Here is a 22,133-nt window from a genome sequence, read left to right on the forward strand (position 1 = left end):
GCCAATAACATAATACAACAAAAGAAATATGCAACTTCAACTTCAACACACGGTCTTCACTGCTACAAAACAAACAAAAAACGTCCATGACAGCAACAAAATTTTTTTCATCGTTGCAATTTTAATTCCAAGTTCGACACTTTTTTCTCCAAGCAAGTCGCTTTCTTCAAATGTGCAGCATTACTACCTAACAATTCATCCAGGGTCTTCTTCAAATTGTTCCTTTCTTTACGACGAGTATTCAATAAAATCTTTTGGGTGTGGATAAACATTGACACATGGGGCGAAAGTTCTACATCGCGCCATTCCCAATAACGACAAGCAATGTCTTCAGGACGAGGACATTTAAAGAATCTACGACCACCATTCATAAGTGTCGTAGCAGTAAACTGGTTGGCAATCAATCCGCAAAAGCATGTGTTGGATTGACCTGATTCACGAAAAGAAATAGAAGATTCCGACATTATAGAGGACTCCTGCCTGATTTTGTTGCATTTGAGAATCCAAATTGAGAGGTGGGAGATGGGGAATTTGCTCCGTAAAGAGAAGAGAAGAACGATGGCTAAGAAATAAGGTGAAATCCGTTTTTAATTTAGGTTATTTGTTTGTGGGTCGGAGCGGGTGGATTTTTTGGGGCGGGTACAGTTCAGCTGGTTCAGATATGTAATGGGGTCCCTTGTTTCAAAATAGGCCAATGAGAAATTGTCACGTAATTAGTGATTAACCTTTTTTTTTAGTTATGAGCCGTTAGTCGGAGTGGCATGGAAGAGCCATGAAAATAATGTAAGGGACACCAATAACCCAATAGGTGAACGGAGGATATTTTTAACCCTGAAACTATAGTTCAGGGTCAATTCTGGCCCTTTTCCGTTTATTCTATACTAATTTGTCAAAATATTCTCCTAATCTCGTCCGAACGCCTCATAAACTGCCAATTGACAAATGCCCAATCCCCCTTCGGTAACTTTTTTTGTCTCCACTCGCGCGCATATGGAAAAGCTGATAAGTCAATTAACTGACTGACAGCGCGTGCAACTTGAAATTGCTGAATATAAATTCGATCTCCTACTTAAAAGCGTGACCAAGCTAACGGTCATCTCTTTAAAAAACCGAACGCCTCTGAGTTTCTGTTTCAATGTCTCTCCACTCTCTCGTTTCCCGTGTATAATAGAAAAAAACTAGGGATTTTTGAGTGTGAACTAATAATGGTGAAGATCATAGCGTGCTTTCAGCTTCCAAATCGGAGTTCTAGGGTTTGGACTCCATTTCTGCTAAACAATGGACTCGTTCGGAGTTTTGGTTACCGCAAACTTCCTGAACAGCTACTCAATCTCTCCGTCCTCAAATTGGATGGCTCTTCATTCGGTAAAATTAGATGAATACTGGAGTGTAGTAGTTAAGTTTTCTTTGCATTTCGTTGTTGTATTATGGCTAATGCCGGTTGTTTAAATGGACTTTTGAATAGTAATTCATGTAGCGAGGAATGCTACAGTAGCGGACCTTAAGCAAGCAGTTGAGGAAGCTTTCAATTTCTCGCGGGAGGATGAAGGAAAAATTTTGTGGTATGAATTAAAGCAAATTATTTTGTACAGTTGTTGACCCTACACGAGAAACAGAGGCGTATCTAGCCTTTGCAATGGGTTCAATTGAGCTTATTGCTTTTAATTCGGTTACTTATGCATAAAAAGGGGAATTATAATTAAATTCATATATAATGGACTCATCAATTGTGAGTTTTTAAATATTGGATCCGCATTTACGAGAAGGCATTACCATATTGGAGACATGCTTTTGTTGCACTGTATTAGTGGGAAAAAAATGAAGAAGAACTCGGTAGATGTGCTGTGATAATATGATAATGGAAATGGAGTCAAATTTTACAATTTTTTGGTGCAATGGTTCAGAAAGTTCTAGAATTGGTTGTTATAATAGAATTTGTCATTAATTCAACTGCTTGCTAGTAATTGGTGTTTGAAATTTTCACTGTGTAGTGTCAGTGACAGCAATCTTGTTGAATGCAAATTGACTGAAAATAAATGGAGTAAATTAAGATTGGAGGAAATTTTGAACTTGCATCTTGATGTAAATATGGTAGGTCTTAAAATTGTATTGCCTGTTGATGCAGGTCGCTCGTATGGAGCCACTTTTGTTTGTGCTATGGAAGTCAGAAACTTGTTAATGACAAAGCTTTGGTTAGCTGTTTCGGAATCAAAGATGGAGATCAGGTCAGTAGCCTATGTTACTTACTGATTGGGAATTTAAAAAAAAAAAGAAGCTAAAGGAACTATGAGATGTGATGAGTTCTGGATAGCCATGTGGGCTTATGATGCAGTCAGTGCTTGAAGAACCGTATGTACATACTAGCTCAGGCATCACATATTACTTAAGTTAGCATAGCTCCACATTTTCGGGACCAAAGCAAAGAATTTGTTCTTAAGCATACAATTTTCTTGCTTTCAGCCTCATGATATGTTTGAATCTTCCAGCTAGAATAAATTCTTGATCAAGTAATAAATCTGCCTCGGCTGAATTTGTGCCCTTCTCTTGCTGGTTCCTATGACAAAGATAAGCTAGTACCTGTATCCTAACTAAGACTGGAACCTAGGAGAGATAATATGTGGATTCGAGGTATTGGAAATTCATCCCAGTTTAATGAATATGAATCTGCTTTGGATGTGCACTGAATTGATAAATGTATCTACTTATTGGATATGATTCTGCTTTTGAATGTGAATCTGCTTTGGATGTGCACTGAATTGATAAATGTAGCTAGTTATTGGAAAACCTATATGGCTTATAGAACAAGCAGTGAACATTCTATACCCAGTTTCTGCCTCCGTGGTACAGACACAAACATACACATAAATGTATGTAGACACACACATTTTCTGAAAACTTCATAATCAAGCTCTCATTAGTCGAAATGCTCTTATGAACTTCAAGAGTGGTCTCCCAATACACTCATTTTGTGCTTCTTACAACCGTGGTCTTACACTCTTTTTCTTTATTGTGTGGAGTCTGCAGCTTCAATTTGCACAGCATGCGACATTGGAGTACAGGCCAGCTAAACAAAAATGGGGAAGCCAGAGTAACCAGTCCAAAGAATGCTCTATGTAAGGGCATTCCTAAGATGTGTGACCTTTCTTTTCTGAAGAGAGCAAATTTGACTGACCAAAGATATAGTTGATACCAGTATACCACTTCATTTGTATGTCATTTTGATACTCCAATATTTCCCCATTAGACATTTTAAGATAAAGATAAGGAACCTGGTTGCTTTTCTTATGCCTGGATGCTTTCTTTTGGTTGTGTAAGATGTTATTTTCAAGAACCGATTAGCTTAAGTCTAGGCCTATATTCCCCTAGAAGTTCATTGTTGCCTGGGTATGAATATTTAGGTTGGTTCACCCTTCTTACATTGAGGATTGTGTGACCATGAGTTTTGACCCTCCACCTCATTTCATAGTTCATAAGTACTGTCAATACTTCTTACCTGATATAATGTGGAGACTCCATAACTGGAAAGTGTTATGCTTGTGTTCCATCTTCTTCTACTTGTCTGCCAACATCCTATCCTCTAAAATGGTTACATGAGCGTTAGTATCAGACAATCCCTGAATTTTGGGCAGACTCATTTGTAAAAAGAGATGAGATTTGTCTTTAGTGCAAAACTAAACGGAGAGCGTCGGCAGCCAAAGAGTTAAGTTGCAACCAGGTAAGCAGCAAATAACCGAGTTCTAACAGCAGCTTCAATTGCTGAGAACACATGTTTTGGCTTCTACATGTAGCACTGCATGTATATAAACTAGATCATCTGTTAATAAAATTTTAGTGGCATTCTCTAACAGTCTTTTTGCCAGTTCAAATGCGCATGAAGAGAATGTTGAAGGTAATGCCAACAGTGATGCCCAAGAGAAGAGCAAAATAATTGGAGATTTAGACGAGGATGCAATTCCTGCACCAAAATTCAAGCGGTCTCATTTTTTTAAAGGATGGTTATCTCGATCAAAATTTTGGGCCACAAGAAAGCTCTAGGACTTGTATTCCCCTTCACTATGCTACCAGTGGGTCTTTAGAAGTTTGAATACTGACTAGAGCTGAAAAATTGATCAGGTAGAGTGAAAGGGTGTCAAACTGCTTGTGGTGCTGTATATGTTATTGAATTTGAAGATAATTTGTTATCATCTATTTTGTTTATTGTGAATAGGTTGTTCAATCTGGAATTTGTGAGTGCTGTTTCAATTGTTATTATCAAAGCGCTCAATGCTTATCTTAGTTACTCCAATCTCCTCAATGCAGTAGATAGTAGCTAGCGTGCTCATAGAAAGATTGTGCTATATGATAGGATCAGTTAATACGATCTGCTTAGATTTCTCAGTTCTATGTTATATATAGATCATAGCTCCATCCTTCCGTTTTCTGTTTTTCTGCCTTCCAGGCAAAGTGATACTATCGGTAAAAAGGGACTCCGATGAACGACGCATCTCGCATTCACGCAGGGTCTGGGAAAATGTTACATGTAAGCAACAACGTATACTAATGCAAGCATCCGTGGACCCATATTATTTGCTGTAGGGTTCATCTTATTGTTCACCATAGGTGGACTCATTGGAATAGTTCTGGCGAATTCTGGGCTAGACATGCTCTATGTGGTTGCACATTTCCATTATGTATTTTTATGGGAGCTGTTTTGCTTTATTTGCAGGATTTCACTATTGAGTAGGTAAAATCTTCGGTAGAACATACCTTGAAACTTTAGATCAAATCTATTTTTGGATCATTTTTTTTCGGGGTTAATATGACCTTCTTTCCTTTGCATTTCTTAGGGCTTTCGGGTATATGCCAAGTCGCATTCCAGATTATCCAATGGTACTGGTTCAATAGCAGAAGCAGCAGAAGTTGGATAGAGCAAAACTGACACACAATCAGGAAATACCTCTCAGGGGAGACAAGTTGCAAAGAAATTTTTAGCAAGGCTGTTAGTAGCCTAGCCCACTCGTGGTTTGAAAGTACTGTGCTAAAGTGACTCATTGTCCACTCGAATTTTATATAATTTTGAGAAATAGTGAGTCCAACAAAGTGGAAAGTATATCAGTATACTTTGAATCATCTCATATATTTCATAGCTTCTCCAATTGCTGGATAATTAAACAACAGCTAACCTGCTATAACCAATTGGTGTAAAAAAAACTTACAGTGCATATAAGTTAAAAACTAATGATTCCGCTAAAATGAAAGATTATCCATTATATTAATGATAAAACGCTCTAAACATCTCTATAACTAATTATAATTATACTAATTCCCCTTTTAAAACGGATAGGAAGAGAGAATCGCTCAACAGTGTATTGCTCAAGACGCAAGTACCACGTAGCAAGCAAAAACAACACATGTCATTCTACCATTCCCTAATGCTGACACGTATTAGGCCAGATCATTCCTGTCTTCTGGATTGACCTATATTAGGCCACTTCTCGAGTCTACCACAGTTACTTCTCTCTTGTTTTTCACCCAAGTTTGAAGCAACTAAAAAGAAACAAAAAAAAACAAGTCTCAAAATCAAGAAACAGAGTATATACAAATCATGCAAGCAACTATGGATGTACAACGAAGCCCCAAAAAACCTAATCAGCACCAAATGCTGAAAGACAAGCAAGTAAAGGATCTACTGGTAGACAAAAGAAGGCTAGTGGAGGTTCCATATACAGCCACGTTAGCAGATACAATAAATACTCTGATGGCTAACAAGGTGGTGGCTGTTCCGGTGGCTGCGCCGCCGGGGCATTGGATAGGAGCTGGTGGTTCTATGATTTTGGAATCTGATAAACAAACTGGTGTTGTAAGGAAACATTATATAGGGATGGTTACCATGCTTGATGTTTTGGCTCATATTGCTGGAAATGATAGTGCTGATGATGCTGATCTTGCTAAAAAGATGGCGGTCCCTGTTTCCTCTATCATAGGACATTGTATTGAAAGTCTTAGTTTGTGGACCCTTAGTCCTAATACTAGGTATGTTGTTGGTAATTATTTTTCAAATTGATTGCATATGTGAAGTTCAAACTAACAATGATGAGTTTAAGGGGCTTATATAAGGTGCTTAGCTTATAGCAACAATAAAAATTAAAAGGGGCTAAGGCCTAAGTTACTCCTGGTTAGTTTCATTTAAAAACTTTTATAGTATAAATACTGATTGCGATACTAGACCAAAAATTTGTTATCAGTACAATTTCAGTCCAACCAGCTAAGATTTACTCCATCTGATCCAATTTATGTGACACACTTCTCTTTTAATCTGTCTAAAAGAATGTTACCTTTTTATTTTTGGAAATAATTAAGTTTAAGATGATTTATCCTTAATAAGCTGATGAGCTAGAGCCACACACACAAATGTTTAATGTATATGGCTTGTTTTGGATCACAAGTCTTTTTTTAGACTCTATGTCCAGTCCAATGATCCCACATTAAATGGGACGGAGGGGGTAAGTTATGTCACTCCTAATAAATAGAAAAATTTCTACATAGTCAAATAAATTTAACTGTTTGTATCAGGCTATTCTTACTACTTTTAGCACCAAATTTAAACTAGTCAGCTATGCTGCAATTAATCTTCAGTTGTTGGACAGCTAGGCAGTCTCATTACTCGCGTGTTTTATTGTGACTTTCTAATTTGACGAATTTGTCATACTGATTGGTTGCGTTTACTGGATTATATGTTAAGCATTGTGGATTGTATGGAAGTGTTTAGCAAAGGTATACACCGCGCGATGGTGCCAATCGATGGACAATCAGAAAATGTAGCTGGTGTTGAGCTCACGGAGTCTGCATCATGTTATCGTATGCTAACACAAATGGATTTGCTAAGGTTTTTGAATGACTTCCAAGAGCTTAAAGCTATCATGTCGCATAAGGTCTCAGACAACCAATTGCAAGCAGTCACAGATTCTGTTTTCGGAGTTACTAATAAGGCAAAAGTTATCGACGTCATCAAATGTATGAGAACAGGTTCGCTCAGTGCTGTACCAATCGTGGAGTCGTCTGATGACATGGTAGAAGATCATACTCAGCTTGTAAATGTAAGTTAAAACTTTGGTCTGGTCACTCATTGTGAATTTAGTTTAGTATACACTTGTTTTTGTTTGTTTTGTGTTGGTTCTCCTCCCCTTTGATCCCACAAAAGGAGCTATTGCACATATGGTGACTCGAACTCACGACCCTGGGGTTGTAGGTGGGGTGCATTAACCATCTGAGCAACCCCTCTTGTCCCAGTTTCCAGTTTAGTCTACTTTCTTTACTGTTCAAGGTTGCTAGGCATACTTATTCTGAATTGTTATTTGTGGTTATTACACTGTAAAGTTTCATATGATATATGCAGGGGAAACAGAGGAAGATTATAGGAACATTTTCGGCGACAGACTTGAGAGGATGTCCTGTATGGCAGCTGCAGCCTTTATTAAATCAAGGGGTTGTTGATTTCCTGAAGATGTTATCGAAAGCACAATTCTATGAATCTACAGGGCTGAGATCTTCGTCGAGGGAACTCGTGACTTGCCAACCAGAATCATCGCTAGGGGAAGCGGTAGAGAAAGCTGTTTCGAATCATGTGCATCGTGTTTGGGTTGTGGATGAACAAGGGTTGCTAGAGGGACTAGTGTCTCTCACTGATATGGTAAGAGTCATTCGGCTCTGGTATCTTGCTGAGTTCTTGCAATAATGTGTTCGTAGATGCTTTGCGGTTTTGTATCTGCAATTTCTTTGTCTCGTTAGTGAGTGGGGTTTCGTTTATCTGTCTCTTTTATTAAAGAATCAGTAGTCGCGGTCAATGTTGAAAAATATTACTTAAATTATTTTGATAAATTTTGATCGAGCTTGTTTGAACATTAGATCGTATTACTTTATTAAGTTTCAATTGTCACAATTGTCATCTTGTTTATCAGTATTGTCTATGATACAATAATAAAAAATTATTGAATTAAAGGAACTTATATAGTCATTGAATAACTTTTTTGTTTTATATTCTTTCACTATATTATACTTCTTTCGTTTTAATTTATTTGAACCTGTTTGACTGGGCACAGAGTTTAAGAAAAAATGAAGACTTTTAGAATTTGTGGTCCTAAACAAGTCAAAAAGGGGTCCAGAATATTTGTGTGGTTATAGAAGCTTCTCATTAAGGTAGAAGTGTAATTTTAAGTTAAATTGTTACCAAATTTAGTAAGGGTTCATTATTTTTGAAACGGACCAAAAAGGAAATAGGTTCACATAAATTGGAACAGAGGGAGTACAATGTTTAGTATTCTTACATTGTTAATAGAAATTTTTATTAGCATATTACTTTGTTTGATATTTTGTGGTATAGTTTATTACTCTCAAAATATTTTTTATTTTGAAGTTTGTTCTATTTTTATTTTAATGAATAAAATCTTTAATAAATTGAAGGGAGTTATATAGTCATCAAATAATTTTTTGGTCTGTATATTTTTTATTATACTATCCAACTTTTAGTATTATTATATTATTAATAGAAATTTTTATTAGCATATTATCTTATTTAATATTTTTATCTACTACTTTTTTTTTTGTAATAATAGAAGATATATATATATATATATATATATATTATTACTCCTAAATTATTTTTTTATTTTAAATTTTATTCTATTATTCTCAATAATATTGTCTGAAGTCTCAACTTTAATGAACAAATACACTTTTTATTATTTATAGAAAACGAAAATGATTTAAACAAAAGAAACAAAGAACTTAACTAACGTAAACCAACACTGACCCATGTTTGAGTAGTTAAAATTTAGGTAGTTAATTTTTTTTTATCTCTTTCTTTTATTTTCTTTTTTCTTTTCTTTTATTTTTTTTTAAAATAATTATTGAGTCTCCAAATTTGTAGGAGGTTGTCCTAAAATATGACACTTGTTAAAATTTTGTTGTTACACTTGGATATAGACTATCATATTAGGAAGAAACTACTTCCTATTTTGAATTGGTAGTCTTTTATTTTTTCTTATTTTCGAATTTTATAGATATTTAAATTTAAAAATAATAATCGCTAACTAATTTTAATTAAATAACTAACTATGTGATGTAATTTTTTCTAGGCTGTCACTTTGCTTGATACTTTTTCGTTAATGTGGCTGACTTTTTTTAGTGTTTTCAGAAATTAAATTTATAATATGATATATTTTTAATATTTTAATCTTAAAATAACTAAATTAAACGTTTTCACAACAATTAGGATATCTTTAAGCTTTTTTCATAATATAACATCCACATAAAGGTATTTTACTAAACTTAAATTTTCTCTAACCAAGCAAAAAATTCTAACCAAAACATAACTTTAAGCGAAATAAAAAGAAATGGATACGATGACACAACACTAAAAAGTCAAAAACTAAAACGTAAAACCAAATTTTTTCGTTTTTCACATTAATCAATTTAAATCTTTTTTCGTTTTTCACATTAATCAATTTAAAAATAAAAATTAAACAAAACTTTGTTCGGAACACCCCAAAGATAACAGAGCAAGAAAAATACACAATCTTCATACCTTATCCATGAAGGGGTTTCAAGAAAATTGCTTGGCATACTGATAAAAAAATAAATCAAAACATAAAATTAAAAGATGAATGTAAATAAACTCAAAAATAAATGATCAGAACATCATGAAATAACTACAATACTAGTAAATTATTAATGAAGACAGCACAATTACCGTAAATAAACTAAAATACTGATGAAATATCTTGTATTCTTGCTCCAAAATCAAATCAAACTTTAATATAACTATTAACAAACAATCAATTTCTCATCAAGTATTTCGATAACAATATTTCATACATTTCAAAAGTAAGCCAACTATAAAAGCTAATGAAATCTTCAAAATTAATATTCATGAAGAAAATTATTAATCTCAAAGGAAAAATAATTGTTGAAGTCCCATACTAATCTGGCATAAGAAAGCAGAAGTATAAAACTGAAATGTGTGACGGCCCAACCCGTCGTCACGTGTGTTACCGCCCCGTTTTCCCCACTTTTCTATTTCTTTATGCTTCATTATCAGTATTTGATGTGTTAGAGTTGATTTGGATTAGTTCTAGAAGGAAATGAGACACTTAGTCTCTTTAAGGAAGGTTCGTTTTGGAAAAAGTCAATCGGACGTTGACTTTTATGTTAGAGGGCTGGGATATGAATTCCAATGATTCAGTTAGCTTCGGGGGATGATTTGTGACTTAGGAGTGTGATCAAAAGTGATTTTGGAGGTACGGAGTAGAATTAGGCTTGAATTGGCAAAGTTAGAATTTTGGTGAATTCCGGTCGATAGGTGAGATTTTGATCCAAGGGTCGGAATGGAATTCCGAGAGTTGCAGTAGCTTCGTTAGGTGATTTGGGATGTGTGTGCAAAATTTCAGGTCACTCGGAGGTGTTTTGGTTGGGTTTTTGATCGAATGTATGTTCCAGAAGTTTTGGAAGAACTTAGGCTTGAATTCGATGAGAAATGATGGTTTTAGGGTTGTTTGAGGTGTTTTGATGATTGGAGCAAGTTTGAACAAGGCATTGGATCATGTTTGTGTTTTTGGTTGAGGTCCCGGGGGCCTCGAGTTGATGTCGGATGGTTAAACGGAGAGTTTCGGAATTTTTGCATGGTTAAGGTCTGCTGGTATCTGGTATTTTCGCACATGCGGTTGTGGGACCGCAGGTGCGGTCACGCAGAAGCGAAGGGAGGATCGCAGAAGCGATATTTGGCCTGAGTATTGTTTCTGCAGAAGCGGTTGGAGGAGCCGCATCTGCGAAGCCGCAGATGCGGGAATGAGGTCGCAGAAGCGGACCTTGGGACTTTGGGAATTTCCGTAGAAGCGGAAGAAGGCCGCAGGAGCGGAAGTCGCAGAAGCGACAACTGTACCGCAGATGCGGAAACAACTGATCAGAAAGGAGTTTTAATTCCTTCGCGAAATTTCAAAAGAGTTCATATTTTCACTTCGGACTTGGAGAGTTTTTGGGCGATTTTGAAGAGGGTTTCAAGGACTTCGATCATGTAAGAATTCTTGGACTTAGAACACAATTTTATGATGCAAATACATGAATTTTGACTGAAAAATCAAGGAATTAAAGGTCAAGAATGGAGGTTAGGGGTTGAAACCTAAGAGAACAAAAATGGAAATTTGAGGGGTCATTTGGACTCCGATTTTGGTGTTCTTTATATGTATAGACTCGTGGCGAGATAAGGAATCCGTTGATGGTAAATTTACTGATTTTCGAGAAGTGGTCCCGGGGCTCGGATTTTTGCTAATTTCAGGAATTTCACTATTTTTCGATTGTTTTCGATTGGGTATTGTCCCATTAGCATATTGTGATGTATTCGTTGTGGTTTTGATCAGATTCGGTACGCGAGGAGGTTAATTCGAAAGGCAAAGGCATAGCAATCTAGGACTTTGGCCGGCTTGAGGTTATTAATAAATGTAAATGCTGTGTTGAGGGTTTGAAACCTCGAATTTGCACAATGTAGTGCTATGTGAGGTGACTTGCATGCTGGATAACGGGCGTGGGGTACAGCACCGTCGGGGATTGTGACTTGGTCCGTCCCGCTTAATAAAATTACCACCTAATTGATTGTAGATTAGTAACATCCTTATAAAAATGAATTAATCGTCATAATTGGGCTTTGTGCCAACTACTTGAATCCTTCAGAGATTATTTTTACCGGTTTCTTATCATAAATATAAATATTGAACTCAGTCCTGATATTTAATACTGTTTTGTAAACTCAGCCATTTTTCTCAAAGAAGAAACTAAATTAATATTTTTAAATGAAGTTTGGGCTGAATATTTTTATGTTATTGTGCCCGAGGGGCTTATGTGATTTTGGGCTGAGTATGGGATCGGGCTGCACGCCGCAGCGGTATGATATTGATATTGATATGAGGTCGAGGGCCTGTTTGATGCCACGATATGGCTTATTATTGCGCTTGGGCCGTAAGGGGCCCCTCCCGGAGTCTTCACACCCCCAGTGAGCGCCGTCGACGATAAATAAATGGAGCGGGCTGCACGCCGCAGTGGGTACTGGAGAGTACCGGTTTATGTGTTGCATTGCATATTTAATTGTCATTTATTCTTTATTCTAATGTGATAATTCTATAATTGTTTTCACTGTTTTACTGTATCATGCTACTGGTTCATGTTGCTGTGTTTATGGCTTCACTTTGTGCCTATTTAGGATTTCTTATTCTCAGACTGTATTTATGTTTATTACTTTCTGGGTTGGAAGTACTCACATTACTCCCTGCGCCTTGTGTGCAGATTCAGGCGCACCCACTGAGGCTGAGTGAGATCTTTCTCTGCCTAGCATCACATTCGGGAGATTCAAGGTAGCTGCAAATTGGCGTTCGCAGTCCTAATCTTCCTTCTATTTTATTTATTTGTTTTTTCACATTTCTAGAGAAATGTTATGTAGTAGGTTGATACTCATGCATTAGAGGCTCAGACTTGTGACACCAGATTCTATGGGCTGAATAGTATATTATATTTTGGGCTTTCCGAATGTTAGAATTTATTTCAGGATTTTCCCGCATTTAACTTGGTATTTTAGTTGTGAAAACTTATTTATTCACTGTGATTAATCGGTTAAGGTTGTCTAAATGGTCGGGCTTGCCTAGCAGTATGTTGGGCGCCATCACGACCGGGGTTGGGTCGTGACAAAATGTATATCAAAGAGAGACAAAAATGACAATTTAACAAAATAAGGCTGGTCACCATGGCCGAGGAAGAAATTTTGGAAGAAAGAATTGATTAGTAAAGGATTTGAGAGGAGATGAGCAAAAAAGGAAGATGGACCAGGTATAAAAGAAGATTGGGTAAGATGAGAATTTAATGTGTAACTAAAAATTTATGTATGGAATTCGAATAGAAAATGGGAGTTAAATGGAGTATGGAACAATAACCGAAATGTTGTGCAAAATTGAAAGAGAAATTCAAGTTTAACCACAGCTAACTGTTGGAACCGTTACACTAAAGGGAAAAATAGATATTTAAAGTAGACAAATGAGATAAAATAGCAAAAAATTGACAAAATAGATAAATATCTTTTCAAGCCTAAGAGAGGTGCCACATAGGCATTTCTATTCCCTCCTTTATATTAATATATAGATAGATTTGCTATTGGAAACAGTCTCACTGTCCTCCCAGGGTAGGACTAAGGCTGTGTATGCTTAGCCTCCCTATACCCCACTTGTAAGATTACACTAGGGAATCATCTATCCGAAAATCTCAACTATACTAAAAAAAAAAAAAAATCAAACTTAAAACACTACGGAGTTCTCAACAATGATTCAAACGTAAAAAGGTACAAACTTATTAACATCATCATAAATTAAATAATCATAATGAAACTTTCTTGTATATGCAGCTTGTCAGATGAGGCATATGGATGAAACATATAATATTAGATCAGACAAATATCAATTAATCAAACTTAAAATAATAAACACAATTAAATTTAACAAGACCAATCAATAACTAATAATATAAGAAAAGGTAGAGAATAAAATCTTGTATCTCAAGAGACTCACTGTTTGTTGTTGACGATAGCAACAATGAAATTTTTGGGGTTCTTAGGAAAAGAAATAAGATGAGATACTTGTAAAAGATGAATACATATCTTTTAATGATCTGTATGATCTTTCCAAAGGGGAAAAGCTTCTTTTGGCGGGTAAAAAAATCGGATAGATGATTCCCCCCATCTTTAATTGCCTTTCTTGATAAAATTAAGTTGTAGCTTTATTTTGCTAGAAGTAAGAGACATATTTTGATATATTAAAAGGAAAGTGAGAACCTTGGGTTAATTCTTAATGGTGGAGTTAGGCAAACTTCTACCATTTTAGTTCTTTTTTTATTAGTATAGAAGTTAAATGGATTTCAGCCATCATTTTATGGTCCACGTGGCATGAATCTACATGGCTATGAATATTACTTTGAAAATATCAATATTATATAGTATATTCCTAGATGGTGAAATGTGCTAGTTCACAATTTAGTTAAATTTTTTATTTTGTTTCTACACAAGTTCTTTTTTTTGGTTTCCCATCCGGTGTCCGGTACCCGCATTGGAACCCGACTATATCCGGATTCGAGTCGCGTAAGACCCCATTCGGGAGGAAGTGCTCCCTACAAAGGATATTTTCATACATAGGGCTCACATCTGTCTTCCCAAGTTGAGTTGCAAATGATGCAATAGCATCATTTGACTATTTGAGTCCTATTGTTGGTTTTTTAAACGGAAAAGGGCCAAAAATACCCCTATCGTTTAATAAATGGTTTACTATCGAGCTCCGTCCATCTATTTGTCTGAAAATACATCTAACGTTGTCTTGAGGTCTGAAATGATCCCCATGACTAATGAAATATTGTGTGGCACCTTTTTTAATGAGCTGGCATAATTTTATTGGGCAACATGGCACCTCAGTTCGGATCGAACAAACCCGCCCCATATTTCGACCTGCCCAAACTCCAATATAACCTGAGTTAATAAAAAGTAACACCCTCATACCATTCATCTTCTTCCTCATAATGATTCAAGCTCAAACAACACCGGAACTTAGGGTTCAGTACTTTGTTTTGCAGTAAATTTGCAATTGAAAATGTGAATTAAGGTTACCCCAAACCATCTTTAACCTTCTCAAACTTCAGATTTAGGTCCTTAAAATTGATTCCAATGCATTCAAATCATACCATTCAATTTGGAGCAACAAAATTTAGATCTGGAGATTTCAAATTGAGCTACAAGTCCCTTTAATGAAATTTTTGCCCACTCTTCTTCTTTCTTTCCGCTGCCTCTTCAAATCGAATATCACCAATTCCTACAAAAAAAAAAAAAAAACCAACACTAACTCACTTCTATTCTTAGAAGTGAGCTAGGAGGCTGAGATTAATTCTTTGAATTCTTCTTTGCCGTCTTAGCTATCTATTCAAGACTCTTTACACCCGACTCATAAATATTACATCTAATCCCAGCTATCGTCCTATAAGTCAAAGAAAGTTGATCTCAATATTAAAACCTCAACTTTGCTACAACTTTCGGAATTTGCAGATTCAACAAGAAAATCCCAGCTCGTCCTAGTTTCAGATTCTTGTGTTAGTGAAGAAGAAGTAGTAATTTGAAAAATGGAAAATGATCCGAGCAGTACTAGTGGTAAATTAGATGAGTCGGGTGCATTAGTTCTCTTAGGAAAGATTATAGTGGCGGAAACATATTTCTATTACAAAAAGGGGGGCAGGTCGAAATTTGGGGCGGGTTTGTTCAATCCGGACTGAGGTATCACGTGACCCAATAAAATTATGCCAGCTCATTAAAAAAAGGCCACACAATATTTCGTTAGTCGCGGGGGTAATTTTAGACCTCAAGATAACGTTAGATGTATTTCAGACAAATAGGTAGACAGAGCTCAATAGTAAATTATTTATTAAACGATAGGGGTATTTTTGGCCCTTTTCCGTTTCTTAAAAGATGGGACAGTAAAAAGATTTAAAGTATTGATTGAAAAAGTCTCTCAATAATTTTATTAAGCGTAACAAGACTTTTAAATAGCCAATTAGGAACAAAAATCCACATAATTTAAAATTCAAAAAACCTAAAATATCTCAACTAACTTAAACAATCTAATAAAAATTAAAATTGAAATTCATCCTAAACTAAGCAACTTATTATACTAAAAAAGTTAATGCAGTAACTGAAAGCAACAAAACTTCAACATTCCTCCTTTGCTTAGTTGATTGTCATAGACAATGGAGCCAATGCTCGTTGCTAGGGGTATTCACGGTTTGATTTGCTAGGTTTTTGGTAAAACCAAACCAAAACAAGAAGAAAGGACAAGAAGGGCAAAAAAGAAAAATATGCAACTTCTGGAAAACAGAGGTTAAAAGCTTGAAAATCAAGATCATTAACGACAAGACAAAGAAGCACCAGTTATGAGTTGAGACAATTTGATGTCTGAAGCCACAAGGAACCTAGCATTGCAGTATAATTTACTATCGAAAAGAAAGAAAACATTTATATTTAATTCGTGATGAACAAGATGTCAGAGTGGGCAAACATGAGCCATTGTCACAATTCAGTTACCCAGTAACGCCCGTTATAGTCCCCTTGGCCCAGGGATGGCTCAAAGGGAGGCTAGTAAAGCCTTTGCTTACTAGGCCCCCTAAATTTTGGGGGACCCAAAAATATTTTTAGTTGTGGATTTACAATCTTATTTCGCTTAGACAATATTGAAGTTTATAGAAAAACGAAAAACAAATACAAAATATTTATAAAAAGGAAAGAAAGACTATCTATTTTTTAACAATAAAAATATTTTAAAACTTTGAATTAAGATACTCACATCTTCATATTGATAAGTAACGTTTATTACAATAAGATCCAAGGTAACAAATTCTAAATACGTGGTTAGCATCTTATTAACTTGAATTTTCTTACCAATGTGTATACTAATATTATATATTTTATAAGATAAATCCTCTATAGACAAAAAGAAAGAAAGAAAAAAAGAAACCAATGTAATATTAGTAATATATTTTGCAAGATAACTATACTATAGGCAAAAAAAAAAGAAAGTCCCCTTATTAAAATTTGGCTTTAGGCCACGACTTTTATTGAGACGCCTTTGCCTTGGCCGCTAATATCCCTGCACAACTAGCAGCTATTATGATTGGGCAAATTACAACATAAACTAATTACATTCGCTAACTAAAAAGAGTATAAAATATGTATATTATATGTATACAATATATACATATGCAAAATTTATACATTTTGTCGGTTATTATTTTTGGAAGCGACTAGAAATATATATTTCTCTTGAATCCATTTCATGGTGCAAAACGATAAGTACTACTATAAACTTACCATTCAGAATCAAGACAAATCCAGCAGGTCCTTGTTTGAGATCTATACATATAGCGTTATCCACCTGGCATGATTATTTTGGAGGGATAAAAAATAATGCAACATAATGATCTATAAATAACAAGTCAATAAGAGACCTAACCTCAACACAGCCAAGGAACTAACACTGTCCTGCCTCCGCCTCATTTACAGATGTATAATTTGAAACCAAGAAGGAATGAAATGCTAAATCACGGTTTGATGCATACAATGCATGGCCGCCCTTCCAGGAACTCTAGTTCTACAATAAACTCTGTAGCTACATGTACTGGACTTGATGCGAGTGTGAAACTTGTTAAAAACATCCAAAAGCTTAGACCAATATGGAAATTCATCATTTGCTTTGGTTACAAAAAGAAAATGTAAAGAAACTTTTCACTGACAAAATGAAGTATTTATCTTCCTCCTTTATCTTTACTTGTTTGTACACTGATCGACCATAATGTATGCTACCTCAAAAACAACTAAGGGTTAATGTTGGTTTGAAGCTGGATGACGAATGGGAGAAATTTAGTCCCTAGGTTTTCATTTGATCACAAAAACCTCCAACCTATTCATCAACAATATGTCATTGTTCGATCATCCGTAGGTTTGATCATTTTATTACCGCTAAAACCCATATAACCTAACTGCTTGTACTATGTGCTGTCAAAAGGTGTGTTTTGGAAGGTATAAACTATTGGCTACATACCTGTATCGGATAAGAAGTCGAGGGAGATTTGAGCTTCCATCAACTCCATGTTACCCGACATGTAATGTTGCACTAGGGCCTGCACATCTTGTATTGAGCTTATCTCCAAAATAATTATGTATCCAACTTTAACATTTGTTACACCTCTTTTTTCCGAGGAATGAGGAGTTTTTCCAATTTAAGTGACATTAATTGAAATTGAGTTAATTTTATTTTTTTTATTTTTAGAGTTGCCACTCGGAATTATTTAATTAACGGTGTTCCGAGTCACCAATTATTTTTAAACCCCAAATCAAGGAAAGTTTGACTCCGTATAAGTCTGCGAAACACAGAAGACCTAGGTAGGAATTCTGTTAACCCGGGAGAAGGTATGAGGCACTCCAGGATTTCGTGGTTTTAGCACGGCCGCTTTACAATTACACCTGGCTTAATTGTCCGATTATTACATGTTTAGACCTATTGTGCATTTTTATCTTTTATCGCTTTTTATTTTATATATTAAACAACTATGGAATTTATTTAAAATAAGTTCTGCTGTCGTACACTTGTCGTTTTGCACACATTGCGAACCGCGCCATGTGAAACGTACCCGCAATTTACAACATATTTATTTGTAACTTATTTGAAGTTGTAAGATTGATAATAGGTGAATTTGACTATAATCACACCTTAAATAATCACCTTCTTGTGTAGTTTTTGTGCTAAAAGTGATAACAAAATGCTCTTATTAGTGCTTTTCATGATGTGCAGGTGATATATGTATAAGGAAGGCTAAGGAGCAGTTTTGGAGTCAAAATTGAAGAAAAAGAGGCCAACTGTGAAATTTCCCAAGTAAACCATGCAAAACAGGCCTGAAGATTCAGAGGACTAGGTTGACCGCGGTTCCACCGCGACCGCGGTAGAACCGCGGTGGAAGATAGCTGCGGATAAATTCAGATTCAGAGAAGGCTTTTGGCTGCGGTTTGACCGCGACCGCGGCAGAACCGCGGCGGAAGCAGAAAACTTCAGGGACTAAAGTGTAAAACACAGGATTTTTAGACCTAAACCCTATTTAAAATATTAGACTTCGCCCAAGAGAGGCATGTATTGATTTGTAAGGTTTCTTAGCAAGGAAAACCATTGTGGGAGAATACTCCAAACATCTTTCTTCTTTACTTTTGATTTTTATGATGAATTCTATCTTAGTTTATTTTCCCATAGCCATGAGTAGCTAAATTCCTTGTCTAAGGTTTTGATGGAACCTATTGGGTGATGAACTTCTTGTTTATGTGAATACAAATTGCTAGTTTAATCTCTATTTGTTCAACTTCGTGTTTGTTGTAGTTAATTGACAGGATCCTCAATTAGCTGTGCCTATTTAGTGTGCATAACTTGGAAAAGAGTGCATATTTAGGGTATTGTTGAACAACTCCACCCCTAGATTATTAGAGGAATCTATAATTGCGGGTTTAAAGGCGGGATTAGGGATAACGAAGCCTTGAGTGTAATCTAAAGTGAACCGTGCTAAATAAAGTAAGCTAGTGTATCTCGGGAGAGTGCAATAGTAAATTACTGTGATTACTCGGGAGAGATTTACGGTAAGATTAGCGTTCATGATTGATAGAGAGGTGTTGATAAATTTTTATGAGCATAAACAGAAGGGATTCCATCAATAGGGGAAATCATTGCCTTAGCTTTTTATCATAATTGTTTACAACCTTATCAGTTTAGTTTACAGCCATTTAGTTACTTGCAAGCGTAGTTGTTAAAGAACATTCAACTGAGATTTGAATATTTGGGAATCTGGTTCTGAAGAATTAGTGGGTCTGAAGATAGTGGTTGATAGGTTAACTCTCTGTGGATTCGACCCTGGGCGTAATACTCGGGTTATATTTGCAACGTCCGCAGAGTCCTTTTTATAAGGCGTAGTTGGGCGTGATCAAAGATCAAGTCAGGCGGGCGTGCACTTGAATTTGGGGTTACATATCATGACTATGCCACGGGAACCGTACCCATAATCACGATAATTTATTATTAATCGTGTCTAAAGCAACTAGCGATGCATAATTATTTGAGATTGTTGTAAGTCATGCTTTATGCATAAAATTTTATTGGGGAATAAATAGGCTAGTTAACAGGATCTATTTGGTCTCAAATCAATCGGAGCCTCAAGTTAAACTACTTAAGTTTAGTGACCATGCATACGGTCCAAGTGAGCCTTCTTTATTATACTATCGTTGCCTATTCCAAAACTATACATATCTCAGAGAATTATTGAGGCCAATTGCATATGATCCAGTAAAAGGTCAAAACCAGCAAATATCTACAAGATATCTAAAGAGAGAAACTAGCACAACGATTAATTAAAAGAAAACATCTAAGACATATGTAATATTAAAATAATTGAAAATGAAATGGACCTTTCATAGCTTTATATGTAACAGAAGCGAACAACACACATTCGGAGACATTCAATGAGCTGAAAGAATTTCATATAATTTAACAAGCTAACAAAGAGCAAGAAGTAATGAGAAGAGACCGAGAAAAGGACCTCTATGAACTCAGAAATTCTTAAAAAAGAAGCTCAACAACGGAAATTCAAATAGAAACTCGCCGGAGTCCTCGACAACATTGACGGACTGAGCTCAACTTAAGAGAACAACAACAATTAATGAAGATGAAGCTGCAACATTTTATAATGAAAGAGAGATGGTCGGAGATGGTGAAACTCCGGGCGAAACGCCGACAAGGCAGTGGCCTAGTGGAAATGAATTTAAATGGCTTCAGAACCGATTTTAGGAGTGGAATGGAGAAGCTGCAGCTGCTGATGTTTGCTAGATCTTTTGCTGTGTTTTCTGCTTTTGGGGGTGATTTTGCTGGGTTTCGTGGCCTTTGGGGTTGAAGTTTGGGTTATAATGGAGTGTTTATGGCTGGACTTTGGACAAGAAGGAGGCTGCGTTTTTTGTATCCGTTCCTTTTCCAGATCTCTCTTCTGTCTCATTTTTTTTCGCTTGAATTTTCTAAGAGTTGCCCCAATTTGTACTCTTGGGGCATAGACTTTTCTTTTCATTTATTTTTATTCCTTTTTTTTTACTTTTAACTCGAAACTTGATTCCAAAAGAGGGTGGTCAAAGAAAATAACACAAGCTCAAAAGGGATAACGAAGGGTATAAAGTGTTTGGATAGCAGAAAAAGGGCCTCCAGCCTCGAGAACACCTAAAATAGTATCCTTTCACGATCACAACATTGATGAACATGTCTGTCTTCTTGGTATGTTGTGGTCAAACTTTCCAAAAAACTTCAAGTGATTCTTCCTCAAATCCGACCTTCATAATGATTTGAAGGTAAAGATCATTAACCTCCACGGGTATGACTATTCTAGTTCCATATGAATTTTATACGCATGTTTATGGTATCACTTAGTTCTTGCCCTATTTTTGGCAAGAACTACTTCTCAAGAACGGTCCATTTACTTTGATTCTGTGAAGATCTGGACGATCTTTCATCTTTATACATGTTATATTGAACGGTCCTTGCATTTTGGTCCGATTCAAGTCGTCAATCTCAACTAGGGTTTGAGATTTTCCCTTATTCTTTACTGATTTTCGATTGATATTCTTCCCTTTCTTGTGTTTGACTGATATTTTCCTTCGTTTTGTTTAACCCACTATATTTCCCTATTTTTTATTTGCCCTAAGACTGACTCTAATTGATTTTCGTATGCTATTTTTCCTTATTCCCTGTTCAACCTATTTCCCTTATTCTGAGTGCTATTTGATTCTTGCATGTTATTTTTTCTTATTCTTTGTTTAATTTACTGAACTTCCTTATTCTATGTGCTATTTGCACTAAAATTGATTCTAATTTATTCTGGCATATTTTTCCTTATTCTGTGTTTAATTTTTACCGTGTTTCCTATTTTATGTATGAAATATGCTACTATATAAACCCCTCTCATGAATCCTGATCACGCCCAACTATGCCTTATAAAAAGGACTCAGCGGTCGCTGCAAATATATAATCCAGTTCACTCTAGAGTCGAATCCCACATGGAACTAACCTATTTACTACAACTTTTACCACTGCTAATGACAAGTTCAAACAATTTCCGGTTGCAAGATTTTTGATGGATAATGAGTAGAATTTAGTTAACTAAGGAAAAATAGCAATGAAACTAGCAATAATCTAGAATAGAGTTGAATTCAATGGTAAAATGGTCTAGGGTTATTAAATTCCCCAATTGTCAGATTAATTCCTGACACGTTAGCTATAATTTCGCCGTAACACTCTATAAGAAATATGAGTTCTGGGTTACCGCAATTATCTCTCGATCAATTACGATAATTTACTAGAAGCATTCTCTCGAACTACTCTAGCTAACAATTTATGCAACTCAGAATGATTCCACCAAAGCTTCGTTATCTCTAACCCTGCTTTTAAATTCAAGTAATTAATCTCTTAACTTACCCGAAAGTGGTGTTGTTCAACAACACTCTAACTAAGTGTTCTTTCTCAAGC

At 35.7% G+C, this 22,133-nt stretch overlaps 2 protein-coding genes across 3 annotated transcripts; both read left to right on the top strand.

Annotated features, from left to right (window-relative positions):
* Window positions 1–1,046: 1,046 nt before the first annotated feature.
* Window positions 1,047–5,097, top strand: LOC109215627. 2 transcript variants are annotated; one of them, XM_019379727.1, is made up of 5 exons: window positions 1,047–1,365; window positions 1,466–1,562; window positions 2,126–2,225; window positions 3,025–3,113; window positions 3,861–5,097. In XM_019379727.1, exons 1-5 carry the CDS (start codon window positions 1,206–1,208, stop codon window positions 4,033–4,035), a joined length of 621 nt encoding a protein of 206 aa, XP_019235272.1. In that variant the 5' UTR covers window positions 1,047–1,205; the 3' UTR covers window positions 4,036–5,097. The 2 variants fall into 2 exon arrangements, 1 of the variants encoding a protein (XP_019235272.1); XR_002066382.1 differs by having other exon boundaries at window positions 1,049–1,365; window positions 3,025–3,715; window positions 3,861–3,950.
* A 427-nt stretch (window positions 5,098–5,524) lies between these two features.
* LOC109215628 (SNF1-related protein kinase regulatory subunit gamma-like PV42a) lies at window positions 5,525–7,918 on the top strand. Its single transcript, XM_019379728.1, has 3 exons — window positions 5,525–6,012; window positions 6,722–7,076; window positions 7,376–7,918. The coding sequence occupies exons 1-3, from the start codon at window positions 5,585–5,587 to the stop codon at window positions 7,712–7,714; spliced, it is 1,122 nt and encodes a 373-aa protein (XP_019235273.1). The 5' UTR covers window positions 5,525–5,584; the 3' UTR covers window positions 7,715–7,918.
* Window positions 7,919–22,133: the final 14,215 nt, after the last annotated feature.

The sequence above is a fragment of the Nicotiana attenuata genome, unplaced genomic scaffold (genome assembly GCF_001879085.1).
Source record: "Nicotiana attenuata strain UT unplaced genomic scaffold, NIATTr2, whole genome shotgun sequence".
Taxonomy (NCBI): domain Eukaryota; kingdom Viridiplantae; phylum Streptophyta; class Magnoliopsida; order Solanales; family Solanaceae; genus Nicotiana; species Nicotiana attenuata.